Genomic DNA, 25,583 nt, shown 5'->3' with positions numbered 1-25,583 from the left:
CTACACCTCCAAAATCGACAGGGGGCATCTAACGATGCCGTATGGGGGTGTTTTTCGATATATTTTTTCGATAACTCTTACCATTTCGAGATATTTGCAATTTAGATTTTTTTAACGCTGTGGACTTGGAAAAAATTTTCGGAAAATTAAAGGTTCCAAATGACAATAGTTAGAGATTCTCCAATCTAGTAAAGTGGATTGGTTGAAATCTCCAAGGCGTATTTTGCATTTTTTTTTTCAATATGACACGTTAAAACTGAACTGAAATAACATACCTGAAAATTCTATTCACAGAGATTGAATTCTTGAGTTTTTGTATTCACACTCAAGAAATTCTATATAAATAACATACTGAAATTCTATTCACAGTAGATTGAATTCTTGAGTTTTGTATTCGCACCTAAGAAATTCTATATAAATAACATACCTGAAAATTGTATCGCTATATACTAGACTTTTTTTGATATCTGTGCTTTTGGAGAAAGCATAATGGAATCCACCAGTTTGATCGAATGTGTTACTTGCGAAAAATTAATATCTAAAACTAATATTGCAAGCACAGGGCAAGATGTAGCGAAAACAGCTTCGAGAATTAATCGTTCGTTACCTTCTAAGCCCTGTGCTCGATGCGGAAAGATTATTAGCATTGCAAATTTAAGTAAAACACCTGAAAATTTGCAAACCATCACCGGAAAAGCATCGAAAAGGAAAATCGATGATCAGAAACGGAAGCTTCCACTTCCAAGCTAATTAAATTTTCCAATGACCCAAACCAATTAGATCTGCATTCAACGACCAACTCAGGATTTTTCAATTAAGTCAGAACCAGGCCGTGACATCCTTAGTTTCTTGGATGAAACGAAAACATCTGTACTAAATATTTTAAAAGATAAACTTGAAACAACTCTATAAAAGTATACGTTGATCTGTTTTCTGAATACGAGAAGTTGATGGCACAACGAGTATTTTTTATCATCGTACAAAAACCAGACTCTTTATTTTGCTGACGTCGAAAATTTAGACAATTTCTATTATAAAGTTACCAATGAGCTGGTTAAGAAACATGACGATTTCGAGGCTAAAGGGTCGGGATGGTCTCTGTGTGGAAAGTCCTCACACGTTAACCGTTACGTGAACCAATTCTCGCCTCTTCGCGCATCCAGCTACGTTCCTCTTCCACCGAACATTCAACACAAGAGGGCTGTGTTAAATATACAGAACAGCGATAAAAAGTGTTTCCTTTGGTGTATATTGCTGCACTGCATCCTGTTTATTGCAAAAATAATCCAGAACGGGTTTATCATTACAAGCAGCATGAACCTGAACTGGAAAATGCAATGTCTGGCATCGAATACCCGTGACATTGTCGGATATAACAAAGTTTGAAAATCGTGCAGGAAAACGTATCGCTATTAATGTATATCCTTCACGTCAGATAAATATCTCGTGCATCCCGTCAGGATAAGCGATATCGACGATGACGATGCTCGTGTGATTAATCTTCTTCTAATTTCAAACGACAGTGTTCACCATTACTGTCTTATTCATTCTCTATCACGCTGGTCAGAAGTCAAACTACCAAGTATGAACATTGCATCGAAGTTTGCCCGAGATGCCTAACCACGTTCGACGATCGTGATCGACGTGATCATCAAAATCTTCATAGTCGTCAAATTGCTATCGATAAACTTGTCGAACATAAAATTTATTGCGGTGACAACAGACCGGCTAGAATGTTGATGCCCGAAACGAACGAAGTCGAAGAATTCAAAATGCACAAGGCATTGTTAGAACATCCCGCAATCATCGTCGCAGATTTCGAGGCGTTTTCCTCAAACCACTCTCCTACTGCGATCCGGATCCTGAAATTTCCTCCACACGCCGTACCAGCTTCATCAACCAAACAGTTTCGGCTATGTTGTTGTGCGACGTGATAAAATAAATGAAGCAATATATATACCGCGGGCCAAATGTAATCGAACACTTCCTGGAAAAATGGTGGAGGAGGTTGAGGTAATTGGTAGCGTACTGCTTACATCAAAACCGATGGCACCTTTAACTGAAAATGAACTTCAAAATTACAATTCACTGAGGTGTGTCCGGTATGTGATCAAAGTTTCACTGATGAGAACAAAAAAATATTCCACCACGATCATTTCAGCGGAACTACATAGGTGGAATTTGCAACACGTGCAATCTTAAAATCCAGAAACCTAAATTCATCCCCATATTCTTTCACAACGGAAGCGGATATGATTTTCACCACCTGGTGAGACATCTTGGCTACGATCCGAACGTATAGGTGTCTTGGCCGAGATGAAGAACGCTACATTAGTCTCAGCAAGCAAGTGTCGATTCCGGGAACGAAAAATACAATCGAGATGCGCTTCCTGGATTCGTATAGATTTCTCTCTGCAAGTCTGGATGCTTTAGCGAACAAACTCACCGACGATCAATTTAAAATAACTAGAGCTAGTTTTTCCCAACGTAGACATAGAACTCGTTAGACGTAAAGGGATTTATCCTTACGAATATGTTAGTGATGGTTCTAAATTTAACGACGACGCTATCCCACCTCCAAGAGAATTTTACAGCAGACTCAGAGAGAAGGGAATCACGGACGAAGAATACCAACACGCGCAACTCATGTGGGAGAAATTAGAATGTAGGACACTCGGAGACTACCACGACGCATACTTAAAATTAGACGTGACGATACTCGCGGATGTTTTTCAAGCGTTCAGGAAAACGGCAACGAATATTTAAAAATTAGATCCAGCGTATTTCTACAGTCTACCGGGATTATCGTGGTCGGCAATGTTATTCCAGACAAAGGTCAAGCTGGAACTGATATCGGACGTTGACATGTTGCTATTTATCGAAAGAGGGATACGAGGTGGAATGGTGCAATGCGTACAGAGACATGCAAAAGCTAATAACGTACACATGAAAGAAGATTACGATTCAAATCGAGCATCGAATTACATCTTCTACGCCGACGTTAATAATCTCTACGGACATGCCATGGTTCAGAAACTTCCTTACGGGGGATTCGAATGGTTAGATCCCACTTCGATAGACATTATTCATTTCGACGATAGCGAGTGTGGTTTCTTCGCAGAGGTAGATCTCCAATTCTCACGACCACCTGCACGACACGTTTTCGGATTTGCCTCCGACTCCCGAAATCAAATGTCCCACCCGACTCGGTTCAAGACAAGCTTTGTTAACATTGGACCCTAAACAGAGATACGTCGTCCACTACAAGAATCTCCGGTTTTTGATTGGGAAGGGTGTTCAGATAGTAAATGTTAGAAGAATACTAAAGTTTAAACATTCCACGTGGTTAAGACCTTACATAGAAACTAACAACACAACATAGAACAGCTGCCACTTCCGATTTAGACAAGGACTTCTTTAAATTAATGAACAATGCGGTGTACGGAAAGACCATGGAGAATGTTAGAAGCACGTAGACGTGAAATAATTTCCGATAAGAATAAATGTCGGAAGTGGATAGCCGATCCTAGATTCAAGTCGAGAAAAATTTACAACGAGAATTTGGCACTTTTCAATCTAGATATAAAATTGATGAAATTCAGAAAACCAATTTACGTTGGCGCAACGGTTCTCGACTTGTCGAAACTTACATGTTCGAATTTCATTACGACGTGATGAAACCCTTCTTCAATGATAAGATATCACTTTTGTACACGGACACCGACAGCTTCATTTACAGCATACAAACACCTAACCTCTATGAAGACATAAACAATCCTTCCATGCTCGAGTATTTCGATACTTCTGCGTATCCTCAACCCAACAGATTTGGGATTCCTTCCCTCAACAAAAAAGTCCTAGGTAAACTGAAAGAGGAATGTAACGGTGATATTATTGTCGAGTTCGCGGGTTTGCGTTCGAAAATGTATGCCATGAGAACAGAAAGTAGCGTCGCGAAGAAAGCAAAAAGGTGTGGGCAAGAATACGGTGGAGAACAAACTCACCTTCCCACGATTACATCGATTGCCTTTACTCACAATCGACGATACTAAGTATAGAACAAAGAATCCAAAGTGTAGACCATGTGATTACAACAAACAAAGTTAGGAAAGTAGCATTAGATCCGCATGACGATAAAAGATGTATTTTGTCTTGTGGAATCCACACGTTGCCTTGGGGACACTATCGTTTAGAAATTAGTAAAAATTGTAGGCAATGCAATTGAAAAAAAACTTAAATAACTATAACTAAAATAAAAAAACTTTAACTGTCTCAAATTATCACATACACAATAAATAACTAGCAAGGACAATGAATCTCTTTGGTTTCCGAAAGCAAACAATGGAGACTGTACACCGCACGGCAGATCATGAATTTCTACCTTCCATGTTATCTAAACTCAACGACCTGTTGATCAATCAATTTTCGGAACGCTGCTCTTCTTGCTGGAACAGTGACGATTTCGGATTCGCGACGATCGACATGACGAGGAAACCCAACGACGGAAAATACAGAAACAAAATCAACGACTTTCTAAACGTTGCAACGTTATAGTTGTAGGCAATGCAATTGAAAAAAAAAACAACTTAAATAACTATAACTAAAATAAAATAAACTTTAACTGTGTCAAATTATCACATACACAATAAATAACTAGCAAGGACAATGAATCTCTTTGGTTTCCGAAAGCAAACAATGTAGACTGTACACCGCACGGCAGATCATGAATTTCTACCTTCCATGTTATCTAAACTCAACGACCTGTTGATCAATCAATTTTCGGAACGCTGCTCTTCTTGCTGGAACAGTGACGATTTCGGATTCGCGACGATCGACATGACGAGGAAACCCAACGACGGAAAATACAGAAACAAAATCAACGACTTTCTAAACGTTGCAACGTTATAGTTGTAGGCAATGCAATTGAAAAAAAAAACTTAAATAACTATAACTAAAATAAAAAAGAAACTTTAACTGTCTCAAATTATCACATACACAATAAATAACTAGCAAGGACAATGAATCTCTTTGGTTTCCGAAAGCAAACAATGGAGACTGTACACCGCACGGCAGATCATGAATTTCTACCTTCCATGTTATCTAAACTCAACGACCTGTTGATCAATCAATTTTCGGAACGCTGCTCTTCTTGCTGGAACAGTGACGATTTCGGATTCGCGACGATCGACATGACGAGGAAACCCAACGACGGAAAATACAGAAACAAAATCAACGACTTTCTAAACGTTGCAACGTTATAGTTATAGTTATTTAAGTTGTTTTTTTTCAATTGCATTGCCTACAATTTTTACTAATTTCTAAACGATAGTGTCCCCAAGGCAACGTGTGGATTCCACAAGACAAAATACATCTTTTATCGTCATGCGGATCTAATGCTACTTTCCTAACTTTGTTTGTTGTAATCACATGGTCTACACTTTGGATTCTTTGTTCTATACTTAGTATCGTCGATTGTGAGTAAAGGCAATCGATGTAATCGTGGAAGGTGAGTTTGTTCTCCACCGTATTCTTGCCCACACCTTTTGCTTTCTTCGCGACGCTACTTTCTGTTCTCATGGCATACATTTTCGAACGCAAACCCGCGAACTCGACAATAATATCACCGTTACATTCATCTTTCAGTTTACCTAGGACTTTTTTGTTGAGGGAAGGAATCCCAAATCTGTTGGGTTGAGGATACGCAGAAGTATCGAAATACTCGAGCATGGAAGGATTGCTTATGTCTTCATAGAGGTTAGGTGTTTGTATGCTGTAAATGAAGCTGTCGGTGTCCGTGTACAAAAGTGATATCTTATCATTGAAGAAGGGTTTCATCACGTCGTAATGAAATTCGAACATGTAAAGTTTCGACAAGTCGAGAACCGTTGCGCCAACGTAAATTGGTTTTCTGAATTTCATCAATTTTATATCTAGATTGAAAAGTGCCAAATTCTCGTTGTAAATTTTTCTCGACTTGAATCTAGGATCGGCTATCCACTTCCGACATTTATTCTTATCGGAAATTAATTTCACGTCTACGTGCTTTCTAACATTCTCCATGGTCTTTCCGTACACCGCATTGTTCATTAATTTAAAGAAGTCCTTGTCTAAATCGGAAGTGGCAGCTGTTCTATGTTGTGTGTTAGTTTCTATGTAAGGTCTTAACCACGTGGAATGTTTAAACTTTAGTATTCTTCTAACATTTACTATCTGAACACCCTTCCCAATCAAAAACCGGAGATTCTTGTAGTGGACGACGTATCTCTGTTTAGGGTCCAATGTTAACAAAAGCTTGTCTTGAACCGAGTCGGGTGGACATTTGATTTCGGGAGTCGGAGGCAAATCCGAAAACGTGTCGTGCAGGTGGTCGGAGAATTGGAGATCTACCTCTGCGAAGAAACCACACTCGCTATCGTCGAAATGAATAATGTCTATCGAAGTGGGATCTAACCATTCGAATCCCCCGTAAGGAAGTTTCTGAACCATGGCATGTCCGTAGAGATTATTAACGTCGGCGTAGAAGATGTAATTCGATGCTCGATTTGAATCGTAATCTTCTTTCATGTGTACGTTATTAGCTTTTGCATGTCTCTGTACGCATTGCACCATTCCACCTCGTATCCCTCTTTCGATAAATAGCAACATGTCAACGTCCGATATCAGTTCCAGCTTGACCTTTGTCTGGAATAACATTGCCGACCACGATAATCCCGGTAGACTGTAGAAATACGCTGGATCTAATTTTTAAATATTCGTTGCCGTTTTCCTGAACGCTTGAAAAACATCCGCGAGTATCGTCACGTCTAATTTTAAGTATGCGTCGTGGTAGTCTCCGAGTGTCCTACATTCTAATTTCTCCCACATGAGTTGCGCGTGTTGGTATTCTTCGTCCGTGATTCCCTTCTCTCTGAGTCTGCTGTAAAATTCTCTTGGAGGTGGGATAGCGTCGTCGTTAAATTTAGAACCATCACTAACATATTCGTAAGGATAAATCCCTTTACGTCTAACGAGTTCTATGTCTACGTTGGGAAAACTAGCTCTAGTTATTTTAAATTGATCGTCGGTGAGTTTGTTCGCTAAAGCATCCAGACTTGCAGAGAGAAATCTATACGAATCCAGGAAGCGCATCTCGATTGTATTTTTCGTTCCCGGAATCGACACTTGCTTGCTGAGACTAATGTAGCGTTCTTCATTCTCGGCCAAGACACCTATACGTTTCGGATCGTAGCCAAGATGTCTCACCAGGTGGTGAAAATCATATCCGCTTCCGTTGTGAAAGAATATGGGGATGAATTTAGGTTTCTGGATTTTAAGATTGCACGTGTTGCAAATTCCACCTATGTAGTTTCCGCTGAAATGATCGTGGTGGAATATTTTTTTGTTCTCATCAGTGAAACTTTGATCACATACCGGACACACCTCAGTGGAATTGTAATTTTGAAGTTCATTTTCAGTTAAAGGTGCCATCGGTTTTGATGTAAGCAGTACGCTACCAATTACCTCAACCTCCTCCACCATTTTTTCCAGGAAGTGTTCGATTACATTTGGCCCGCGGTATATATATGCTTCATTTATTTTATCACGTCGCACAACAACATAGCCGAAACTGTTTGGTTGATGAAGCTGGTACGGCGTTGTGGAGGAAATTTCAGGATCCGAATCGCAGTAGGAGAGTGGTTTGAGGAACGCCTCGAAATCTGCGACGATGATTGCGGGATGTTCTAACAATGCCTTGTGCATTTTGAATTCTTCGACTTCGTTCGTTTCGGGCATCAACATTCTAGCCGGTCTGTTGTCACCGCAATAAATTTTATGTTCGACAAGTTTATCGATAGCAATTTGACGACTATGAAGATTTTGATGATCACGTCGATCACGATCGTCGAACGTGGTTAGGCATCTCGGGCAAACTTCGATGCAATGTTCATACTTGGTAGTTTGACTTCTGACCAAGCGTGATAGAGAATGAATAAGACAGTAATGGTGAACACTGTCGTTTGAAATTAGAAGAAGATTAATCACACGAGCATCGTCATCGTCGATATCGCTTATCCTGACGGGATGCACGAGATATTTATCTGACGTGAAGGAATATACATTAATAGCGATACGTTTTCCTGCACGATTTTCAAACTTTGTTATATCCGACAATGTCACCGGGTATTCGATGCCAGACATTGCATTTTCCAGTTCAGGTTCATGCTGCTTGTAATGATAAACCCGTTCTGGATTATTTTTGCAATAAACAGGATGCAGTGCAGCCAATATACACCAAAGGAAACACTTTTTATCGCTGTTCTGTATATTTAACACAGCCCTCTTGTGTTGAATGTTCGGTGGAAGAGGAACGTAGCTGGATGCGCGAAGAGGCGAGAATTGGTTCACGTAAACGGTTAACGTGTGAGGACTTCCACACAGAGACCATCCCGACCCTTTAGCCTCGAAATCGTCATGTTTCTTAACCAGCTCATTGGTAACTTTATAATAGAAATTGTCTAAATTTTCGACGTCAGCAAAATAAAGAGTCTGGTTTTTTGTACGATGATAAAAAATACTCGTTGTGCCATCAACTTTCTCGTATTCAGAAAACAGATCAACGTATACTTTTATAGAGTTGTTTTCAAGTTTATCTTTTAAAATATTTAGTACAGATGTTTTCGTTTCATCCAAGAAACTAAGGATGTCACGGCCTGGTTCTGACTTAATTGAAAAATCCTGGAGTTGGTCGTTGAATGCAGATCTAATTGGTTTGGGTTCATTGGAAAATTTAATTAGCTTGGAAGTGGAAGCTTCCGTTTCTGGATCATCGATTTTCCTTTTCGATGCTTTTCCGGTTGATGGTTTGCAAATTTTCAGGTGTTTACTTAAATTTGCAATGCTAATAATCTTTCCGCATCGAGCACAGGGCTTAGAAGGTAACGAACGATTAATTCTCGAAGCTGTTTCGCTACATCTTGCCCTGTGCTTGCTAATATTAGTTTTAGATATTAATTTTTCGCAAGTAACACATTCGATCAAACTGGTGGATTCCATTATGCTTTCTCCAAAATCACAGATATCAAAAAAAGTCTAGTATATAGCGATACAATTTTCAGGTATGTTATTTATATAGAATTTCTTAGGTGCGAATACAAAACTCAAGAATTCAATCTACTGTGAATAGAATTTCAGGTATGTTATTTATATAGAATTTCTTGAGTGTGAATACAAAAACTCAAGAATTCAATCTACTGTGAATAGAATTTTCAGGTATGTTATTTTCAGTTCAGTTTTAACGTGTTCATATTTGAAAAAAAAATGCAAAATACGCCTTGGAGATTTCAACCAATCCACTTTACTAGATTGGAGAAACTCTAACTATTGTCATTTGGAACCTTTAATTTTCCGAAAATTTTTTCCAAGTCCACAGCGTTAAAAAAATCTTAAATTGCAAATATCTCGAAAATGGTAAGAGTTATCGAAAAAATATATCGAAAAACACCCCCATACGGCATCGTTAGATGCCCCCTGTCGATTTTGGAGGTGTAGAATACGTGTACCAAGTTTTGATAGTTCTGGGGTCAAGGGGTAAGAAGTTAGCCCACCCCCTCCCAAAAACTTTGATCACTCGTAACTTTTGAACGAATAGTCGTAGAGAGGTCGGGTTTAGTGCGTCGGTCGAGTCTCGGTGTCCTCTGTCCACCCATACCAAAATGAACATAGGTCGTCATAGAACCAAATTTGACCCCTCTGTCGAAAAATTTTCCAAGTCCAGCGTTAAATTGCAAATGTCTAGAATTTTTGACAAACAGAGGTGTCCCATAGGACCTTTCAGAAAAAAAAAACACGTGAAACTCTACGGAGGTGTGGTATCTATAACCACAGCCGTTAGAACCTTTTTTTGGTTGGGCACCACGCACTCCTGGCGGGGTTACAGGAATCCTAAAAAAAAACAAAAAAAAAACGATTATTATTTGTTTGTTTGCGCCACAATACAGAAATAATGAGAGGCACGCGCGCGCGTGTGTGGCACATCGTTCCCCCGAGAGAGGTTTACAAAGGTCACGATATATATATAAACATTGGCCCCCCCGGGACTTGGAAAATTACGATAAGGTGCATTCATCCTTGAAGGATGAGAGGATGAGAGTGCATCTTTCACTCATCACTGCTTTTCTGCGCCGTGAAACATCGTCAGCGCAATAAATGAGGCGCGGAACGTGGAGAGAAAGTGAGTTTTTGAGGTTTTTGTGGTCGTTTGGTCAAGAAATCAGAATTGCAGTGGGAGTCACATTTGTGACACTACTAACCTATGTTCGGAAATCCAAAATAGCAACCGGAAGTGGGGTTATCTTGGAAACGGTAAGACTTAGGAGAAATCTGTTTGCGGATTCATCACGTACGCCTATAAGTGAGAAAAAGTATGAATAGAACCTATGCTCGGAAATCCAAAATGGCGACCGGAAGTGGGGTTATCTTGGAAACGGTAAGACTTAGGAAAAATCTGTTTGCGGATTCATCATGTACACCTATATGTGAGTAAAATATGAATAGAACCTATGTTCGGAAATCTAAAATGGCGACCGGAAGTGGGGTTATCTTGGAAACGGTAAGACTTAGCAAGAATCTGTTTGCGGATTCATCATGTACTCCTTCCTATACGTGAGAAAAAGTGTGAATAGAACCTATGCTCGGAAATCCAAAATGGCGACCGGAAGTGGGGTTATCTTGGAAACGGTAAGACTTAGAAAAAATCTGTTTGCGGATTCATCACGTACGCCTATATGTGAGTAAAGTATGAATAGAACCTATGTTCGAAAATCCAAAATGGCGACCGGAAGTGGGATTATCTTGGAAACGGTAAGACTTAGGAAAAATCTGTTTGCGGATTCGTCATGTACACCTATACGTGAGAAAAAGTGTGAATAGAACCTATGTTCGGAAATCCAAAATGGCGACCGGAAGTAAGGTTATCTTCGAAACGGTAAGACTTAGAAAAAATCTGTTTGCGGATTCGTCATGTACGCCTATACGTGAGAAAAAGTATGAATAGAACCTATGCTCGGAAATCCAAAATGGCGACCGGAAGTGGGGTTATCTTGGAAACGGTAAGACTTAGGAAAGATCTGTTTGGTGATTCGACGACTGCAAGATCAAGAACGTTTATCTCAAGAATAGAAGAAACAAAGTGTTCCCGCGCGAGAATTACAACCTCGAGATGACCAAAAATGATTATCTCAAACTTTACGAAGCGTACACCGCTTACAAGAGAGTAACAGAGGGAAACGTGGACATGTACTACACACCCAGCGAATTCAAAGCACAAAAACCCATGTCCGTCATCAACACGACGAAGAGGAAGCAGGTGGTGGTCAACGATCGCACCAACATCAAGATCGTTTGTGAGTTCCACGACGCGCTGCCCGATGATACCGTGTGCAGCGTCATCCTGGTCGCCGAGAAGTCCTTCGCGTACGACGTGAAGAACGAGAGGGTGACGGAACAGTTTTAAAAAATTCGTTTAAAAAATTGCCACATACTAATATAAAATATATATAAAATATGTGAAAAAACTTCAAAATACTGAAATATTAAAACAAACGGAGTCCAATGTAAGTTAGTTCGGTGCGCAAATAAAAAAAAAAAAATAGGTTAAGTTATATCACTGAAAAAAAAAATCGTAAGATAGGTTAAGTTATATCACGTAAGATCGTGGCATTCGTACCAAGTACGAGTGGGAAAAATAGGAAATTTTACTAAAACATCGCTAAACGCTAAAACATCGACAAAAAATTGTCAAAATATGTCAAAAACTGATATTCAATTGATAAAAAAGAGGCTAAAAAAGCACTCGTACCAAGTATGACTTTGAAACGCTCCAATTACACTACTCTTCCTCTGCTGAGATGAGAAAGTGACGTCAACACGAACAGATTTTGACGTATTTATAAACATATATAAAAGTTCCAACTACAACTGTATCAATCTAACTATAATTGTCTGCGACAGCTTGCACATTATTTGAAGTAACAAACATTTTAAAAATCTTAACTTCTTACAAATATAAAATCTTAAACTCTCAGGTTCGTTACAGGGTTGTAATAAATGCATTGACTTTCAATGGAATTGTTACAACCCAGCAGTGTCCGTGACTGTACAGTACAATAATAAATATCAAACCGTTATTATGCCACTCAAAAGTAGAAAGACGACATTTTTAAATAAAAAATTACAAATATTCATAGATGACGCCAAACAATTATTTTATATTTGTTCTTGTAAATGTTTGAACAGATTAACCTGCAACTGCGAGAAGACAAAGAAGATACCTGAATTAGAATGGAGATACATAGAAGATCAGAGAAGTGAAAGAAAGGTGGCAATTGGTAACATAGACAAACAGGTAACGGATAAGCTGAAAAAGAAAATGGAGAGAAAATTTAAAGAGTGTCAGCCAAAATTTGAGAACGTGATTAACGAACCTGTAGCAGGTCCCTGTGGATTCTGTGATGACAAAGTCTTTAATATAACTTTGGTATCTAGTGACAATGACAGTGACAGTTCTTTGAGTACAGTTTCAAATGATAAAGATTTCATGTGGTCTTATTCCCTTGAAAAGCGACCAAAACTGACAGATAATAATTCTCAAAAAATACTTTAGCGCTGCAGCTAAAATAGCAAATGCCGTCTTGGAAGATGTAAATCTTATTTCAAAAGACGATGCAGCCTTAGTCGTGGATAAAAATAAAATTCGAAGAGAAGTGAATATAAATAGACGTCAATTTCAAGAAGATAAAAAAAGGATAGGTTAGCTTCTATTAAAGGCCTCTACTTTGAGGGAGAAAATGATAACCGGAGTATTAAAATTGAAGAACACGTAGCGTTAATTGAAGAACAGGAAGTTTGTTTTTCGGACATATAGCTCTCACACGGTCACGCGCGAGTGATATTGCTGAAGGAATTATGAGCTACATTAATACTCATAATGTGGACTTATCACAACTAATGGTTATCGGATGTGATGGGACCAGTGGCGTACGCAAGGGGGAGGTTACCGGGTTTAAACCCCCCCCCCCCTTGAGCTTTTGAAATATTATGGAAAATGTTGTAGAAAAAAATTAAAAATGGCTAATTTATCACAGTCAAAGATCTGCGACAGTAATAATAATAATAATTTGAATTATTATTCCCATGCAGCATGAAGAAAAACACAACATTCCAAACACGATCTAAGCGGACGCAAAGTTCAATTTTGAAATTATTTGCAAAGTCGTGCAGTGACTCTCGCGAGAATTGTAAAAATTCCTTGCTTCGTCGCAGTGTGCCGACCTTATTGCAAACGTTCTTCCCGGTACTGATTTCACATCCCCTTGTGAACTCTCAAGTTATGCTGAGTCTACATCCACATCATTAAATAATGTTGAAGAAGTGCTTTGTGAATCACCTAGAAGTGATAAATGTGTTGGAATGTCTATAAACTTACTTTTCAACGAAAACATAGACTCAGTGGAATTTAGCAACACGTATTCTCGCCCTTCATCATCATCCTGGGGGAGTTCTATAAATGTAAATTTCCCCGTGCATATAGCACCGTGCCATGAAGGCACACGTAGTGGTGTGGTGGGCCCCAAAGATTCTCGATCTCGAACTATTTTGCAGGTGATGTGATCAGCACCATGCTCCGGCAGCCTTCATCCCCCAGGGTTGCTCTCAGGTACCCATTGCTATGAAGCTGGGTGCGGAGACAAGGCTGGATAAATTCCAACCAATTCCGGGAATCGAACCCGGATATCCCACGAAGTTGTCAGACTAGACCAGCGCGGCTCCTTGAATGAGTTTCATATTTCGATTATTTCAAGAAATCCAATATATTTGCTTGTTTTTATGGATTTTCTTCACACTTAAAATGTCTCACTTATCATATATAAATAACCGTTGACTAGACAATTATTTTGTAACAAAGAAACAAAACAAATGTAATTTTGTTCTATTTCTTTCATAAATAGTAGCTGCATTAGTAGTAATTATTAGTAGTAATTAAATTAATTAATTAATTAATTATAAGAATTATTAATTAATTAATTAAAGTATAATAAAACAATGGTAATGTGAATTTGTAGAAAGTTTTCGAAATAACACCCCCCTTGATGAAATCCTGCGTACGCTACTGGATGGGACTAAAGTAAGAATCGCGAACCTTCCGACCCTCTGTAAACAACCGTCTCACTTCGAGTAACGTATCACTCCGCGCCAGCTGTTCGTGAATGGTGCGGCCATCATATGCTGCTCACTCGCAACATGGAAAAACGTATTCTTATTTTAACTGATAATCTACACATTTAAGTATAATAAATTTTCTACAAGTGATTAAATACGTGTTCTTGTTCAAGAATGAACATATTTTTCTACTCCAAAAGTTCAATTTATCCGACAGTGGGTTAACAGATCCCCCTTCCCCCCTCCTCTCTCAGTATGACAGCGCCAAAGTTATACAAGAGAGTGAGAGATTCGTTTCAGTAAATTCAAGCCTTTTGGTTTTATTGCTTCCTCTTCCACCAAATTATTGCCCAACATTGTTGACATGTAGAGTATTGTTTTCTCCTTTGTTATACCGCCAGTTTTAGCAGAAGCTAAACAAAGATAAGCCGGGGAATAAAAAGAGATTGTTTATCTTTCTCTCGGTTTCTCGTGCACTGAAACAAGAAGACGATAATAAGCACATTATTTACGCACGTCTCATGCAAGTAATGTATTTTCTTACCTTCATTCAGCAGTTCCTTTTTGAACTTTAGGCATTTTCGGCGCTAGACATCATCCTGTCAGAGTACAGTCTGTCAAATTTGCTTCCCAAAAAGGAACTCAACGTGGCACAAGAGGCGATTTAACGTCGACTGCTAAAAGTGGGGAGATCGTCATCAATCATCACTATCAACATCTTCCCCACAGTGGACAGGACGGCTCTTTGATTGAAAGAATACGAAAGCACCTCGTGTTGATTGCTCTTATCTCAAAATCGGTGTACTTGTTTATACGAGCAACAACGTGTTTATTTCGCGGGACTCACAACTTGACCGGACATTTTCCTTTCTTTCACCACACCGAAAACACAAAGACGCAGACACACAATTACACTTGGACATCAACTTCACTGCTTGCTCAGGATAGCACCGACACAACGTCACATGAACGTTAAGAACAACCTGCTTCTTGCCACTTTTCAAACGGCTGTATTTCCGAAAGACTACTCTGAAAACACGAGAAACCTTCCTGCACGCATGGAAGTCGCCATGTTCGAAACTGGCGTTATTTTCTTGCTGTTCACGTGATGGATTGTAATTTATACAAAAATCACATATTATTATCATAAACGGAAACCTTTAATGAAAATATATTTTAAAATGTCTAATCCAATGTAATTTACACGTTTTTCTTCCATTAGCTTACTTTCATAGAACGGACTACATGATGCGGAAGAAATCCGTTATTAGGCTGTTACCAACCTCAAAACTTCTCACTAAGTCAAGTACAGAAACGGAAGTGGTATGTCGAATGTCGGCATATGATAGTGTGATTTCACATTGTCAGTGACGATTCTCTGGAGTTGGGGGAGGGGGTGGGAAGAGGTGTTCACCATCCGGATGGTGACATCCTCACTCTCCGGAATACCCTTGCGGGTGAAGGAGGGCAGGCCGTAGGGTGAGGGAGGTTGATATAAAATGAATACCTCTCAACAAGAGAGAAGAAAAATGTGACAATATTTAAAAATCCCCCCCCCCAAATATGCATTTTATTTTATATGTAGCGTAGCTACAATAAAATGTGACTGCCTCAAATTATTTCTGTATTCTACAGTCTTCTTTCCCCACTTTTATGCTTTTCTAAGTTACCGTTTTAGTTTCCCTTGGTGTCTTTGCTGCATAATCCAGCATTTTTGAACGGTATGAAAAGGACATACGAGTGTGTTTTTGGATGAAGTAACTATAGAGATGTTGAAGTACACTCTGGAGGATACTGGAATGTGTGACATTGAGGTGTAGATCCGACCACGTTGTGACACGCACATTTGTCATTAGTTACGAGACGATGAGGGATAGGTGATATTTGAATTCCAAATTAGTTAGCCGCCCCCTTGATGGAGTGGTTAGCACATCATGCTACGATGTCAGGGGTTCCGGGTTCGAATCGTGGCCTGGGCATGGATGTTTGTGAATGTTCATTCATCGATTTCATCATATCATCATCATTCATCCCCATCTTCGCAAATTAGCCGTAAGTGGCACAAGAGGGGAAGTAAAATAAAGCAAATCAATCAAACCAAATGAGTTATTTCCATTATTTTTATCTAATTAATAATTATTAATTTAGTCAATCAAATCATATGTATCAGCTTACTTTCATTATCTAAAATAATAAATCATAACACATTCAAACATCAAATAAATTTAATGAAGAAACCCCGGTTTCAAAACGTAATTTATCTCAATGTGTCACATTCTTCTAGCAAGGTTTTTTTATTAAAATATGAGAGAAAATTAATCCTTTGGTAGTACGGAACCGTCTTACTCCTGGGGGATAAGATATAAATTTTGTATTTGATTTTTTTAATTTAGCGTTGCTTTTCTTCCACTTTTGGCTAATCCCGACGATGAGAATGAGTGATCGTCAGATGAAATTGAAGGGACACTCACAAACAATACCCATGCCGGGATTCGATCCAGGGAACTTCGGTGATGAGTCTGAAAGTCGGCCACCAGGCAAGATGTCCTTTTTTTTTTGTTTTTTACATATATTCAATATCTTTCAACAGGTCATCAGTGATACACTGCTTATTCCGCATCTGTTGACAAATGGAATGTTTTTACACCTTGTAGGCTATGTGGATTATTATTTTTCATAAGTTTGCAACACTGTTAGGGTACACGTGCTTTTGTTTACAGAAGGTCTTAAGTTCTATGATTCTCACTTTAACGTCAATACCGGTTGGAAAGGTGGAGGTGATCCGGTTGATGGAAACTCATCTAAATAGACAATTACAGTGGAGTGTTTCCTTTTACACGCTAATGAGCTACCACTGCGACATATCTTACAAAAAATAGATGGCCACACAAAGGGACCTTACACTTACTCAGGACCAATCGGTTCTCGCCTTGCTGACTGAGAAAATGGCCACTGTTAATTTCGAATCAATCGAAATTAATTTGCCTTGCGTAGATGAAAATGATCTAAGCACCGACCAACAATATTTGTTCAAAATGTGTCAGGCGATCGGAAAGGCAACTTGTCCCAAAAGTCTAGGAGATATGAATCCCGGAAAACTTTCACACTCAAGGTGGTTGACGACAGCAAACCGTATTCTGAGATTATATCTGGCAACAGAAAATCCCTCAGAGAATCTACAAATACTCACAGAATTTGTAGTGAAAGTTTACTCGCGTATGTGGTTTGAAATAAAGGCTCAGCCAGGACTAGAAAATGGGGCAATACATTTATGGAATGCAATTAAAATTTCAAGGGAAATTCCTAATAACGTGAATGTTATTACTGAATAAGTATTACAAGACAATGGTTATTTCGGACATCCGGAAAATCTTCTTATAGCAATGTTAACAGATTCACGTCAACACATTAGGGAGTTAGCTGTCAAAAGGATCCGTAATGCCAGAAAAAAATGTAAATAATAGACTTATCAAAATACCCAAAATTAATTTTGACGCTGAAGATTATGTCGACCTCATAGGCTGGTTTAATTGTACAGTGACAGAACCCCTAACAAAACATTTGTCTGAAGAACAACTGTTGGATGTAGTAACAAAAGGTCCAATATCGTTTGACTACTTTCCTTGCCACACTCAAGCAGTCGAAAGGTGTGTTAAGCTAATAACAGATGCATCATCAAAAGTGTGGTGTGAAAAATCTAGGGATGGTTATATACGCGCCAAGTTGGACGCAAGAAAAAACTTACCAAAATTTGAAATTAAAAAGCAATACTTCGCTGCAAGGCAATACTTCGCTGTAAGTGAAATTTGACTTGGAGGGTGGGAGGGTGGAACTCGAGGTGCAGCCACCTCCCCGTGGTGAGTTCTGGGTTTATTCAATATTCAATGCATTTGAATAAGTCAATTATTTCCTATAAGTTTTTTTTTTATTTCGAATATTGATTCAAGCGAAGAGTTGCACAAAATTCTAAATTTCGAAAGTACATACACATTATAAGCCAACAAATGATCATCTAATGACTAGCCTGCGACAATTCAATTTTTTTTTTTCAAAATATTCTACCCCCCAGTGGCCCGGCTAATTATTTGTTTTTATCAACTATTTCTTTACCCAAGCATAAGCAGCCATAGACACAACTTTTCCATACTAGCTCTACTTGAATATATATATACAAAAAAAAAATCAGCCATTCTTGGCCCACCCTAACGTACAATAAAACTGCAATATTGATAAGTATAGAGATCGATCAGTTTAAAATATATGTGCACTTAAACTTGGTGTTAAAAGTATCATGTCAACAACTAGGCTACTATTGAACTCAAGTGGTGTATATAATTTTCAAAATGAAGACGATAAGCACAATATAGTGAAGAGGGCGAATACTGATTATGTATTAATACGAGTGCATGTCGTTCGCGGAGAACTGAACGAAGCCCTCATACCAGTATCGCTGCAATATTGAAATATTGTACGTTGAGTTTGTGTTTTAAGACCACTTTATGCACAGCAAGGCTAATTGGGACTGGACCTACAGTTCAAAGTGAGATCCGAACCACTATGTGCCTCCACCGGGTATCGAACACGGGACCCCTTTGAAATAGTGTAATACTATTGTTTGACAAAATGTACTCTGATGACATCTACAAAGTTAGAACAGGTAGAATGTTAGCGTGGCTGGAGCCTACCAACTGCCCACCGACAGGAGACAAATTTAGTACAACCTTCTCTTTTCCTCTTCATCTATTGTTTGCAAGAAGTTGATGTTGTCCCATATGGTAAAGGCAATCCAACGCCAGCCTCCATCTGTTTTCCCCCGCTCCCTCAAAAAGAACCTGATTCAGTGCATACAAAATCTGCTGCACGAAACGTGGAATTGGACACGAAGCGAAAATGAGCCGACGATGTCAACAAAAGTTTCGCAGTAACTTCAGTCAAATTATGTCGGAACCAAGGAATAATGTGGAGAACTAGCATGAAGAAAAGGAGGAAGGTCACACAGGAAAAGGCTAAGATCAGAAACACTTGCGAAAAATAAATAGCAGCCAGTTTAGTTTACAAAAAGACAAAATCATAATATGGTCCACACAATTTCAATAACGATTGGTAACCATTTATTTGAATTTCTCATTAGTATTTTGGAATGTGTCGAAATCCAGCATAAAGAGAAATTCTAATATCTGAATTTCGGAAAACCCGTTCCTTAACTGACTTTTCATGTGTGTCAATAATCCCATAGGGTGATTGTAAAGTCTTTATACATTTTAATGATATCGTGACAAAATATATTTCTTTTGCATGTTATGTGCTAACCATAGAAGAAAGAACAGCCGTTGTTTGTGTTCGGAATGATGTATGAGCAGTTGCAGACGGAGTTCGTCCGAAAATTCTGAAAACCAGGACCCACCAGCCTGGCTATCAATAACTTGATCAACAGTTCAAGCGAACTGGTAGTGTTGTGGAGGAAGAACGTCCTGGCAGGACAGTCATAACCCCACAAATTGTGCAAAGTGTACAGGACGAGATCACACGTAGCCCCACCGCATCGACCAGGATACTCTGTATCCATAATCACATGAGATACCAACTGTGGCACATAGACGATGGATTGGGGTACGCCAAGCTCCCTACTGTGTACCAACAGGATGAGGCACCACCCCATTTTGCCCCCATCGTTCGTGATTATGTAACGAAGTTTTCGTCGGTAGATGGATTGGTCGTGCGTCGCAACGGGGATCGAGTTGCCCCCTCCCCCTCGACCTGGCCCCCGTAGACTTATTCATCTGTGGGTTTATCAAGAATAAGATTTACGAGGTGAATATCCACAGCGTTGCCCACTTGAAACAACGCATTGCGACCGCAGTTGCTGAGATTACACCAGCAATGTTGGAGAAGGTATTTCGGGCTGTGGTGGATTGTTGGCATCTGTGCCTAGACTTGAGGGGTGGTCACATTGAGTTACACTGATTTTGTGTCCTACTGTGATATGTGTTTCAGTAGTAAAAAAGGTAAAGGTAAAGTGCTCCTCTGTGCTTAACACCACACCATGAAGGCGTATAGGGAGTGTGGGGGTAACGCCCCACACTTTCGTGATCTGGTCGTGAGTGGGGGTGATGTGATCAGCATCACGCCCCTGACCGCCTTTACCCCCCAGGGTTTCCCCCAGGTACGCAACCCATGTCATTCGACGCTTATAACGTTAGAATATTTCCCGGATTTGAACCGGCCGGGGATCGAACCCGGGACCTTTAGCATAGTAGCCAGACGCGTTACCGACTGAGCCACCGCGGCCACATGTTTCAGTAGTACATATTGTATTTTGTGTTCATGTAGATATGTATAGTGACTTTGTAATCACCCTGTATATGAAACGAAACTTTCATGTTATTACTAATAAGTACTTTGTTGTTACATGCATCATTACAACACCAACAATGTATGATGAATGACCTTGCTGCGGAATCTAACTTCCATTAATTTCGGCCTAAATTTCCTTTTCACGGAACATTCTTATTTTATATAATTAATGCACGAGGTGGCTATCCTGGTATGTAAACACTGGCTGCAAGTAAATCTGACCGTACGTTTACACTGGCATTGTTTGACCGTCTCTTCCCATTCAGATAGTTTTCCTTCGGGCCAGGGACCACTAGGTTCTGCACGTCCGCGGGAAGCGAAGGTTTACACAGGCAGATACTGAATTTTTGATACTGAAGTTCCCCCATGTGTCGTTTGTTGCTGAAGCGTTGCAATGCAATAAATGGGAACTTGAACGCTTTTGAGCAGAGTTGAACCCATAGAATGTTTAAGAATTTTGCCATGTTATTATTAAGTACATTTTCCTGGAACTATTAAAGGCTTACCTAGGTTAGCAAAAATGATAAACGAATTGCTTCTCTCTTCAAAAAGATCAAATGAAAACTATTCTTTATTATTATTTTAAGGAGAGGACATACCTAGTGATTGGCCCCGGAAAGGCAGTATCCAAATTGAAAAGGTTCGCCTTGGAGATGAGAAGGATGTTGCCTCATCCCTGTTCTCGTGCGATATTAGGGCAGGAGAGAGGGTAAGGATATAAACTAACTTTGTCATTAGCAGTATTATTTTATTATTATTATTATTATTATTATTATTATTATTATTATTATTATTATTAAACTGTCCCCATAACGTTATAAACCGGTCGCAAATTGGATTCTGCTACAGTAGAATTCGACGAATTATTTTCTCCCGAAAGTTGTATAGTCCCCTATCTAATAACCCATACAGCACACATATATCCAGGAGACGTCCATAGGATATCCAGGAAGGATGTGTTTTGGACATTTTGTGGATCATTTTTGGATGTGTTTTGGATATATTTCGGACATAGGTTGACGTGATAGGGACATTATCTGGATGCTTTTATTTCAATGTGGATATATTCTGGACTAAAATAGTACCTAATCTGGACATAATTCAGATATTTTTCGCATCTACTTTGGATGCGAAAAGAACGTTCCTGGCCTAGATTTATACATATCGAAGACCTCGAGTACACATATGCTTATAGCAAGCACTCCACTTTCTCTCACTCACTCACACACACGCATCTACACTTACGAAAAGTACTTTGTATTCACACGCATAAGCAGAGTAAGCAGAGCTTATTCTTCACTACCACGAAAGGCAACGTGGATATCCAGGACGGCATATCCCATAGACGTCCCATGGATATCCAGAACTGGATGTCCGTGGGGCGTCCATGGGATATCCACAATATCTATGGATGTGATCTGGACATTGTGGATATCCTTGGAGATGTGTGCTGTATGGGAATCAAAATCTAAAATCCAATAACACTTGATGAGTGATCCGAATACCTTTCTCTCCTCCTGAAAATTGACATCGATCATTTCAAATTAGAAAAACGCCAAGAGCTTTTTGGTATTGTAGTCGATAACAGAAATAAAGCTATATTAATTAATGTTCCAATGTAATAACCAAAGTAAAAAAAATGCGTTAAATCAAAAAATTGAGTGTAAAATGCAAGAACAACATCATAATTTCATGTTTTTCATTTTGTATGAAAATGGGGAGCAGAAATCACTGAGGCAAAAATCCTACAATATGCCATTCTAAAATGGGGAGAACAACATTATTGAAATTATTGTGAGCCGATTTTAATACTCTTCATATAATAGAGATGTAGAAATTATTGAAAATATGTGTTTCTTATTTTCATATTTTAGAATTTTGACTGAAGAAATAGTAACTAAAAGTTAGAACCCTAATATAAGATTAGTCACTAGATAAAGTAAAGCTTACTCTACGCCCATTCCTGGAAAAGTGACGAAAAATTGAAGACTAAAATTACTAAACGCTGTAAGTGCCAAAATAATTCAAACACCGTTTTCCACGTTAAACTGTGCAATGTGCCATGCTTTATAATGTGCTAAAAGTGAAAAGTGGCTGCTAGCCCTCTAAGTAGTTCAAAGGGCATGTAAACAGGTCACTAGCGGGAACGTTCTTGCGGGCTGATGTGCGGAACGATGCGATTTCCCAACACTTTCGCTTTTGGCACTTACAACGTTTACCACTTTTAGTCCTCAATTAACAAATATAACAGGCCATATTTTAATTTCTGTTAGGTTGGAATCGTGGTGCAAAACAGGGAACAAATGAACTCTCTGCTTTCTGCTTTATTTAAACTTTCACCAATTGAAGGCATTGTGAAGCTAGACAACATCTACTCAAGTGACGTAAGTGCTCGACATTGGAGACGACAGCTGTCTATCGTCACAAGAGAGCCGATCGCCATATCTCGTGGATCTTTGAGGGAGAATTTGGATCCCGACACCAGATGGCCGGACGAACGGCTTTGGAAGGTTCTTGAACTGGTAATACTTCTTATAATTGTTATTTCTCTTGATTTAAGCAACATATTTCCTTTTATGTGCAAATCTAAGCAGTGGAGCTTTCCAATGTGTCGCGAAGACGCAGTAAGTTCTCTGTCGTTTAATGTAAACTCTGGTGGTTGTTCACGTGGTCGTCAAACGCACGGTAATGAAAATAGGCGGCTGGGCAGGATTGCACTGGTGCCACATATAGGAAAAGCAAAGCAAGAGCGGCGCAAAAGTCGCTGGTTCCCGCGCACTGTGTGGCAACGTCAACCGGCTTGCCTAGTTCGAGCGTTAGATCGACCTCTCTCCTGGTAATAAAGTTGTCATTCTCCACCTTTCGAGGAAATACTGTCAGTTTGTATCGGAGTTCCGACATTTCCGACACCGTCATTTGCGACACTAAGGCAAAAACTGGATTTTTCCCGTCATAAGCGACACTGCTTGGATTTTCCCCTACGATTTCTAATTTGTTTACCAGAATTAGCGACATTTGCGTACGTGCGGCAGCAATAGCGTCTCTGAAGAAAGTATTTCCCGAGGCTCAGATCAGTGGTTGTAATTATCACTTTAACCAATCTTTGTGGCGAAAGGTGCAGGAGTTGGGACTGACAAACGATTACAAAAGAGATCCAGACGTGCGGCTGTGTATAAGAATGTGTTCAGCTCTGGCTTACCTCCCTGTGGCTGACGTCGGTGATGGATGGCTGTGTGCGATGGAAGATGCACCAAACCACGACATATTGAGAACCTTTTTGGATTATTTCGTTGAAAAGTGGATGAACAACTCTCTTTTCGACATTTTCATGTGGAACTGCTCCCAACAGCAGCACAGCACTAACAATGCAGTCCTAACAATGCTTTTGAGGAGAATGGCGTACGTTCAGAAATTAGAATGAAAATAGTAAAATGTTGGTTCAACTACAAGAGAAACGACGCATTCTACATTTCTACATTGACAAGGGATTGCAGTCTGCTCCTATACTGACAAGTGATCTAAAAAATCCGTCATTGACAAAGGATAAATACATCCAGCTTTTAAACACCCAGCTTCCATGATGCCAGTGTGAAGGAAATCTAATAAAGGTTTTAAAAAACACACAAGCGTCCATGATGCTGCCAGTCCTACGCCGGGATAAAGTGTGACGGGAAGCTATTTACACTTTGTGTCGCAGATGACGGTGTCGCAACTGTCATGGAATATATTTTCCATACAGTGTCGCATATGACGGCAGAAATGCTAGTGTCGCATACGACGGTGTCGCAAAAGTCGTGGATTCGTTTGTATCACAATCACGTGGATTACAAAGACCAACTCTATAACGAGATCTTTCATTCTCTTAAATCTCCGAGTACACGGGGTTTTGCTCCGACGTGGCAACAGCGCGAACTTCTGCCACCCGCCTAATTTCATGGCCGTGCGTTTAGTTACTCATCTGCAATTGCGAATGAACCACCTTCTCTTGTGGAGGGTGGATGTGTGTCTCTCTCTCTCTCTCTCTCTCTCTCTCTCTGGTTTCCTCGCTAGTTAGTTTTAGGCGTAGAGAGCTTTCTGACCGAAGCGACAAGTGGCGAATGATGGGCGGCATACTAAAGTGACAAGTGATATTCACTGCCCACGCGCACTGTTGTTAAAACTGCACAGACCGAGCGACAAGTGCAGCTTGTCGTGTTGCTCCGGTACGATAGGTTGCATTTATTTATTAAGGTTCCTTCTCAAGTGATACGTACGCCATGCGGCCAGGGTTCGAACACTGTCCTGTGTATGGGTGTTCTTTGTGAGTGTTCTTCCTTCATCAATTTCATTATATCACCATTCATCCTTATCATTGGGTTAGCCAAAAGTGGCAGAAAAGTGAGTTAAAATAAACCAAATCAATCAACCAACCTGAAACGTAGTGCCTCCCCGATGGCGTAGTGGTAGCGTCATCGCCATGTAATCAAAGAGTACCGGGTTCAGTGGTTCGGATCCCACTTTAAACTATAGGTCCACTCCTCATAGGCGTGCGCAGAAGAGGAGGCAAGAGGGAGCAATTGCCCCCCAGCTCCTAACCATCGACGTCCGCAGATTCTGGGTGGTAAACGAGTTATATTACCCCATAATAGCGTTACCCCCTAAAAAGCACCACTTGAGTTTGAAATTATTACGTTCCTGCATCCCAATATAATAAATAATGATGTCAATGGATGTGACTGAAATCAAATTATATGCGTAAAAGATATACTTTTAGGTTGACATTTATTTTGCAGAAGAAGTTGTGTCCATCCTTGCCCCCCTTCCGGAGGTTCATGCCCCTATATTATTATACTTTCACCTAGAAATTTAGTATAAAGGTATCTTATCATCGTTATTAAAAACATACACTCTTTAAAAAATTAAGTATTAGCCTATCAAGCCGATGAAAGTTCCAGTTAACAACAGGGGATCGGGCTGCATTATCTCCCATCCAGAGGCGGATCCAGGATTCAGTTTTGGGGCTGGGCACCAATTTCCAAAAGTGTAGACATAAA

At 39.6% G+C, this 25,583-nt stretch overlaps 2 protein-coding genes across 2 annotated transcripts in view; one reads left to right on the top strand and one right to left on the bottom strand.

Annotated features, from left to right (window-relative positions):
- LOC145988068 (folate receptor alpha-like) overlaps window positions 1-19,762 on the bottom strand; it is an 84,474-nt gene extending 64,712 nt beyond the window's left edge. The window contains exon 1 of the mRNA XM_083122905.1: window positions 19,601-19,762. Coding sequence (XP_082979031.1) covers window positions 19,601-19,762 — 162 coding nt within the window. The remainder of the gene's footprint in view (window positions 1-19,600) is intronic.
- Window positions 19,763-19,768: 6 nt separating this feature from the next.
- Window positions 19,769-25,583, top strand: part of LOC145988067 (uncharacterized) — a 38,378-nt gene continuing 32,563 nt past the window's right edge. Inside the window, exons 1-3 of the mRNA XM_083122904.1 lie at window positions 19,769-19,871; window positions 21,138-21,259; window positions 22,824-23,072. Coding sequence (XP_082979030.1) covers window positions 19,769-19,871; window positions 21,138-21,259; window positions 22,824-23,072 — 474 coding nt within the window. The remainder of the gene's footprint in view (window positions 19,872-21,137; window positions 21,260-22,823; window positions 23,073-25,583) is intronic.

The sequence above is a fragment of the Lepisma saccharinum genome, chromosome 5, assembly GCF_977018435.1.
Source record: "Lepisma saccharinum chromosome 5, izLepSacc3.1, whole genome shotgun sequence".
Classification (NCBI taxonomy): Eukaryota; Metazoa; Arthropoda; class Insecta; order Zygentoma; family Lepismatidae; genus Lepisma; species Lepisma saccharinum.
This window is presented reverse-complemented; position numbering and strand designations above follow the sequence as displayed.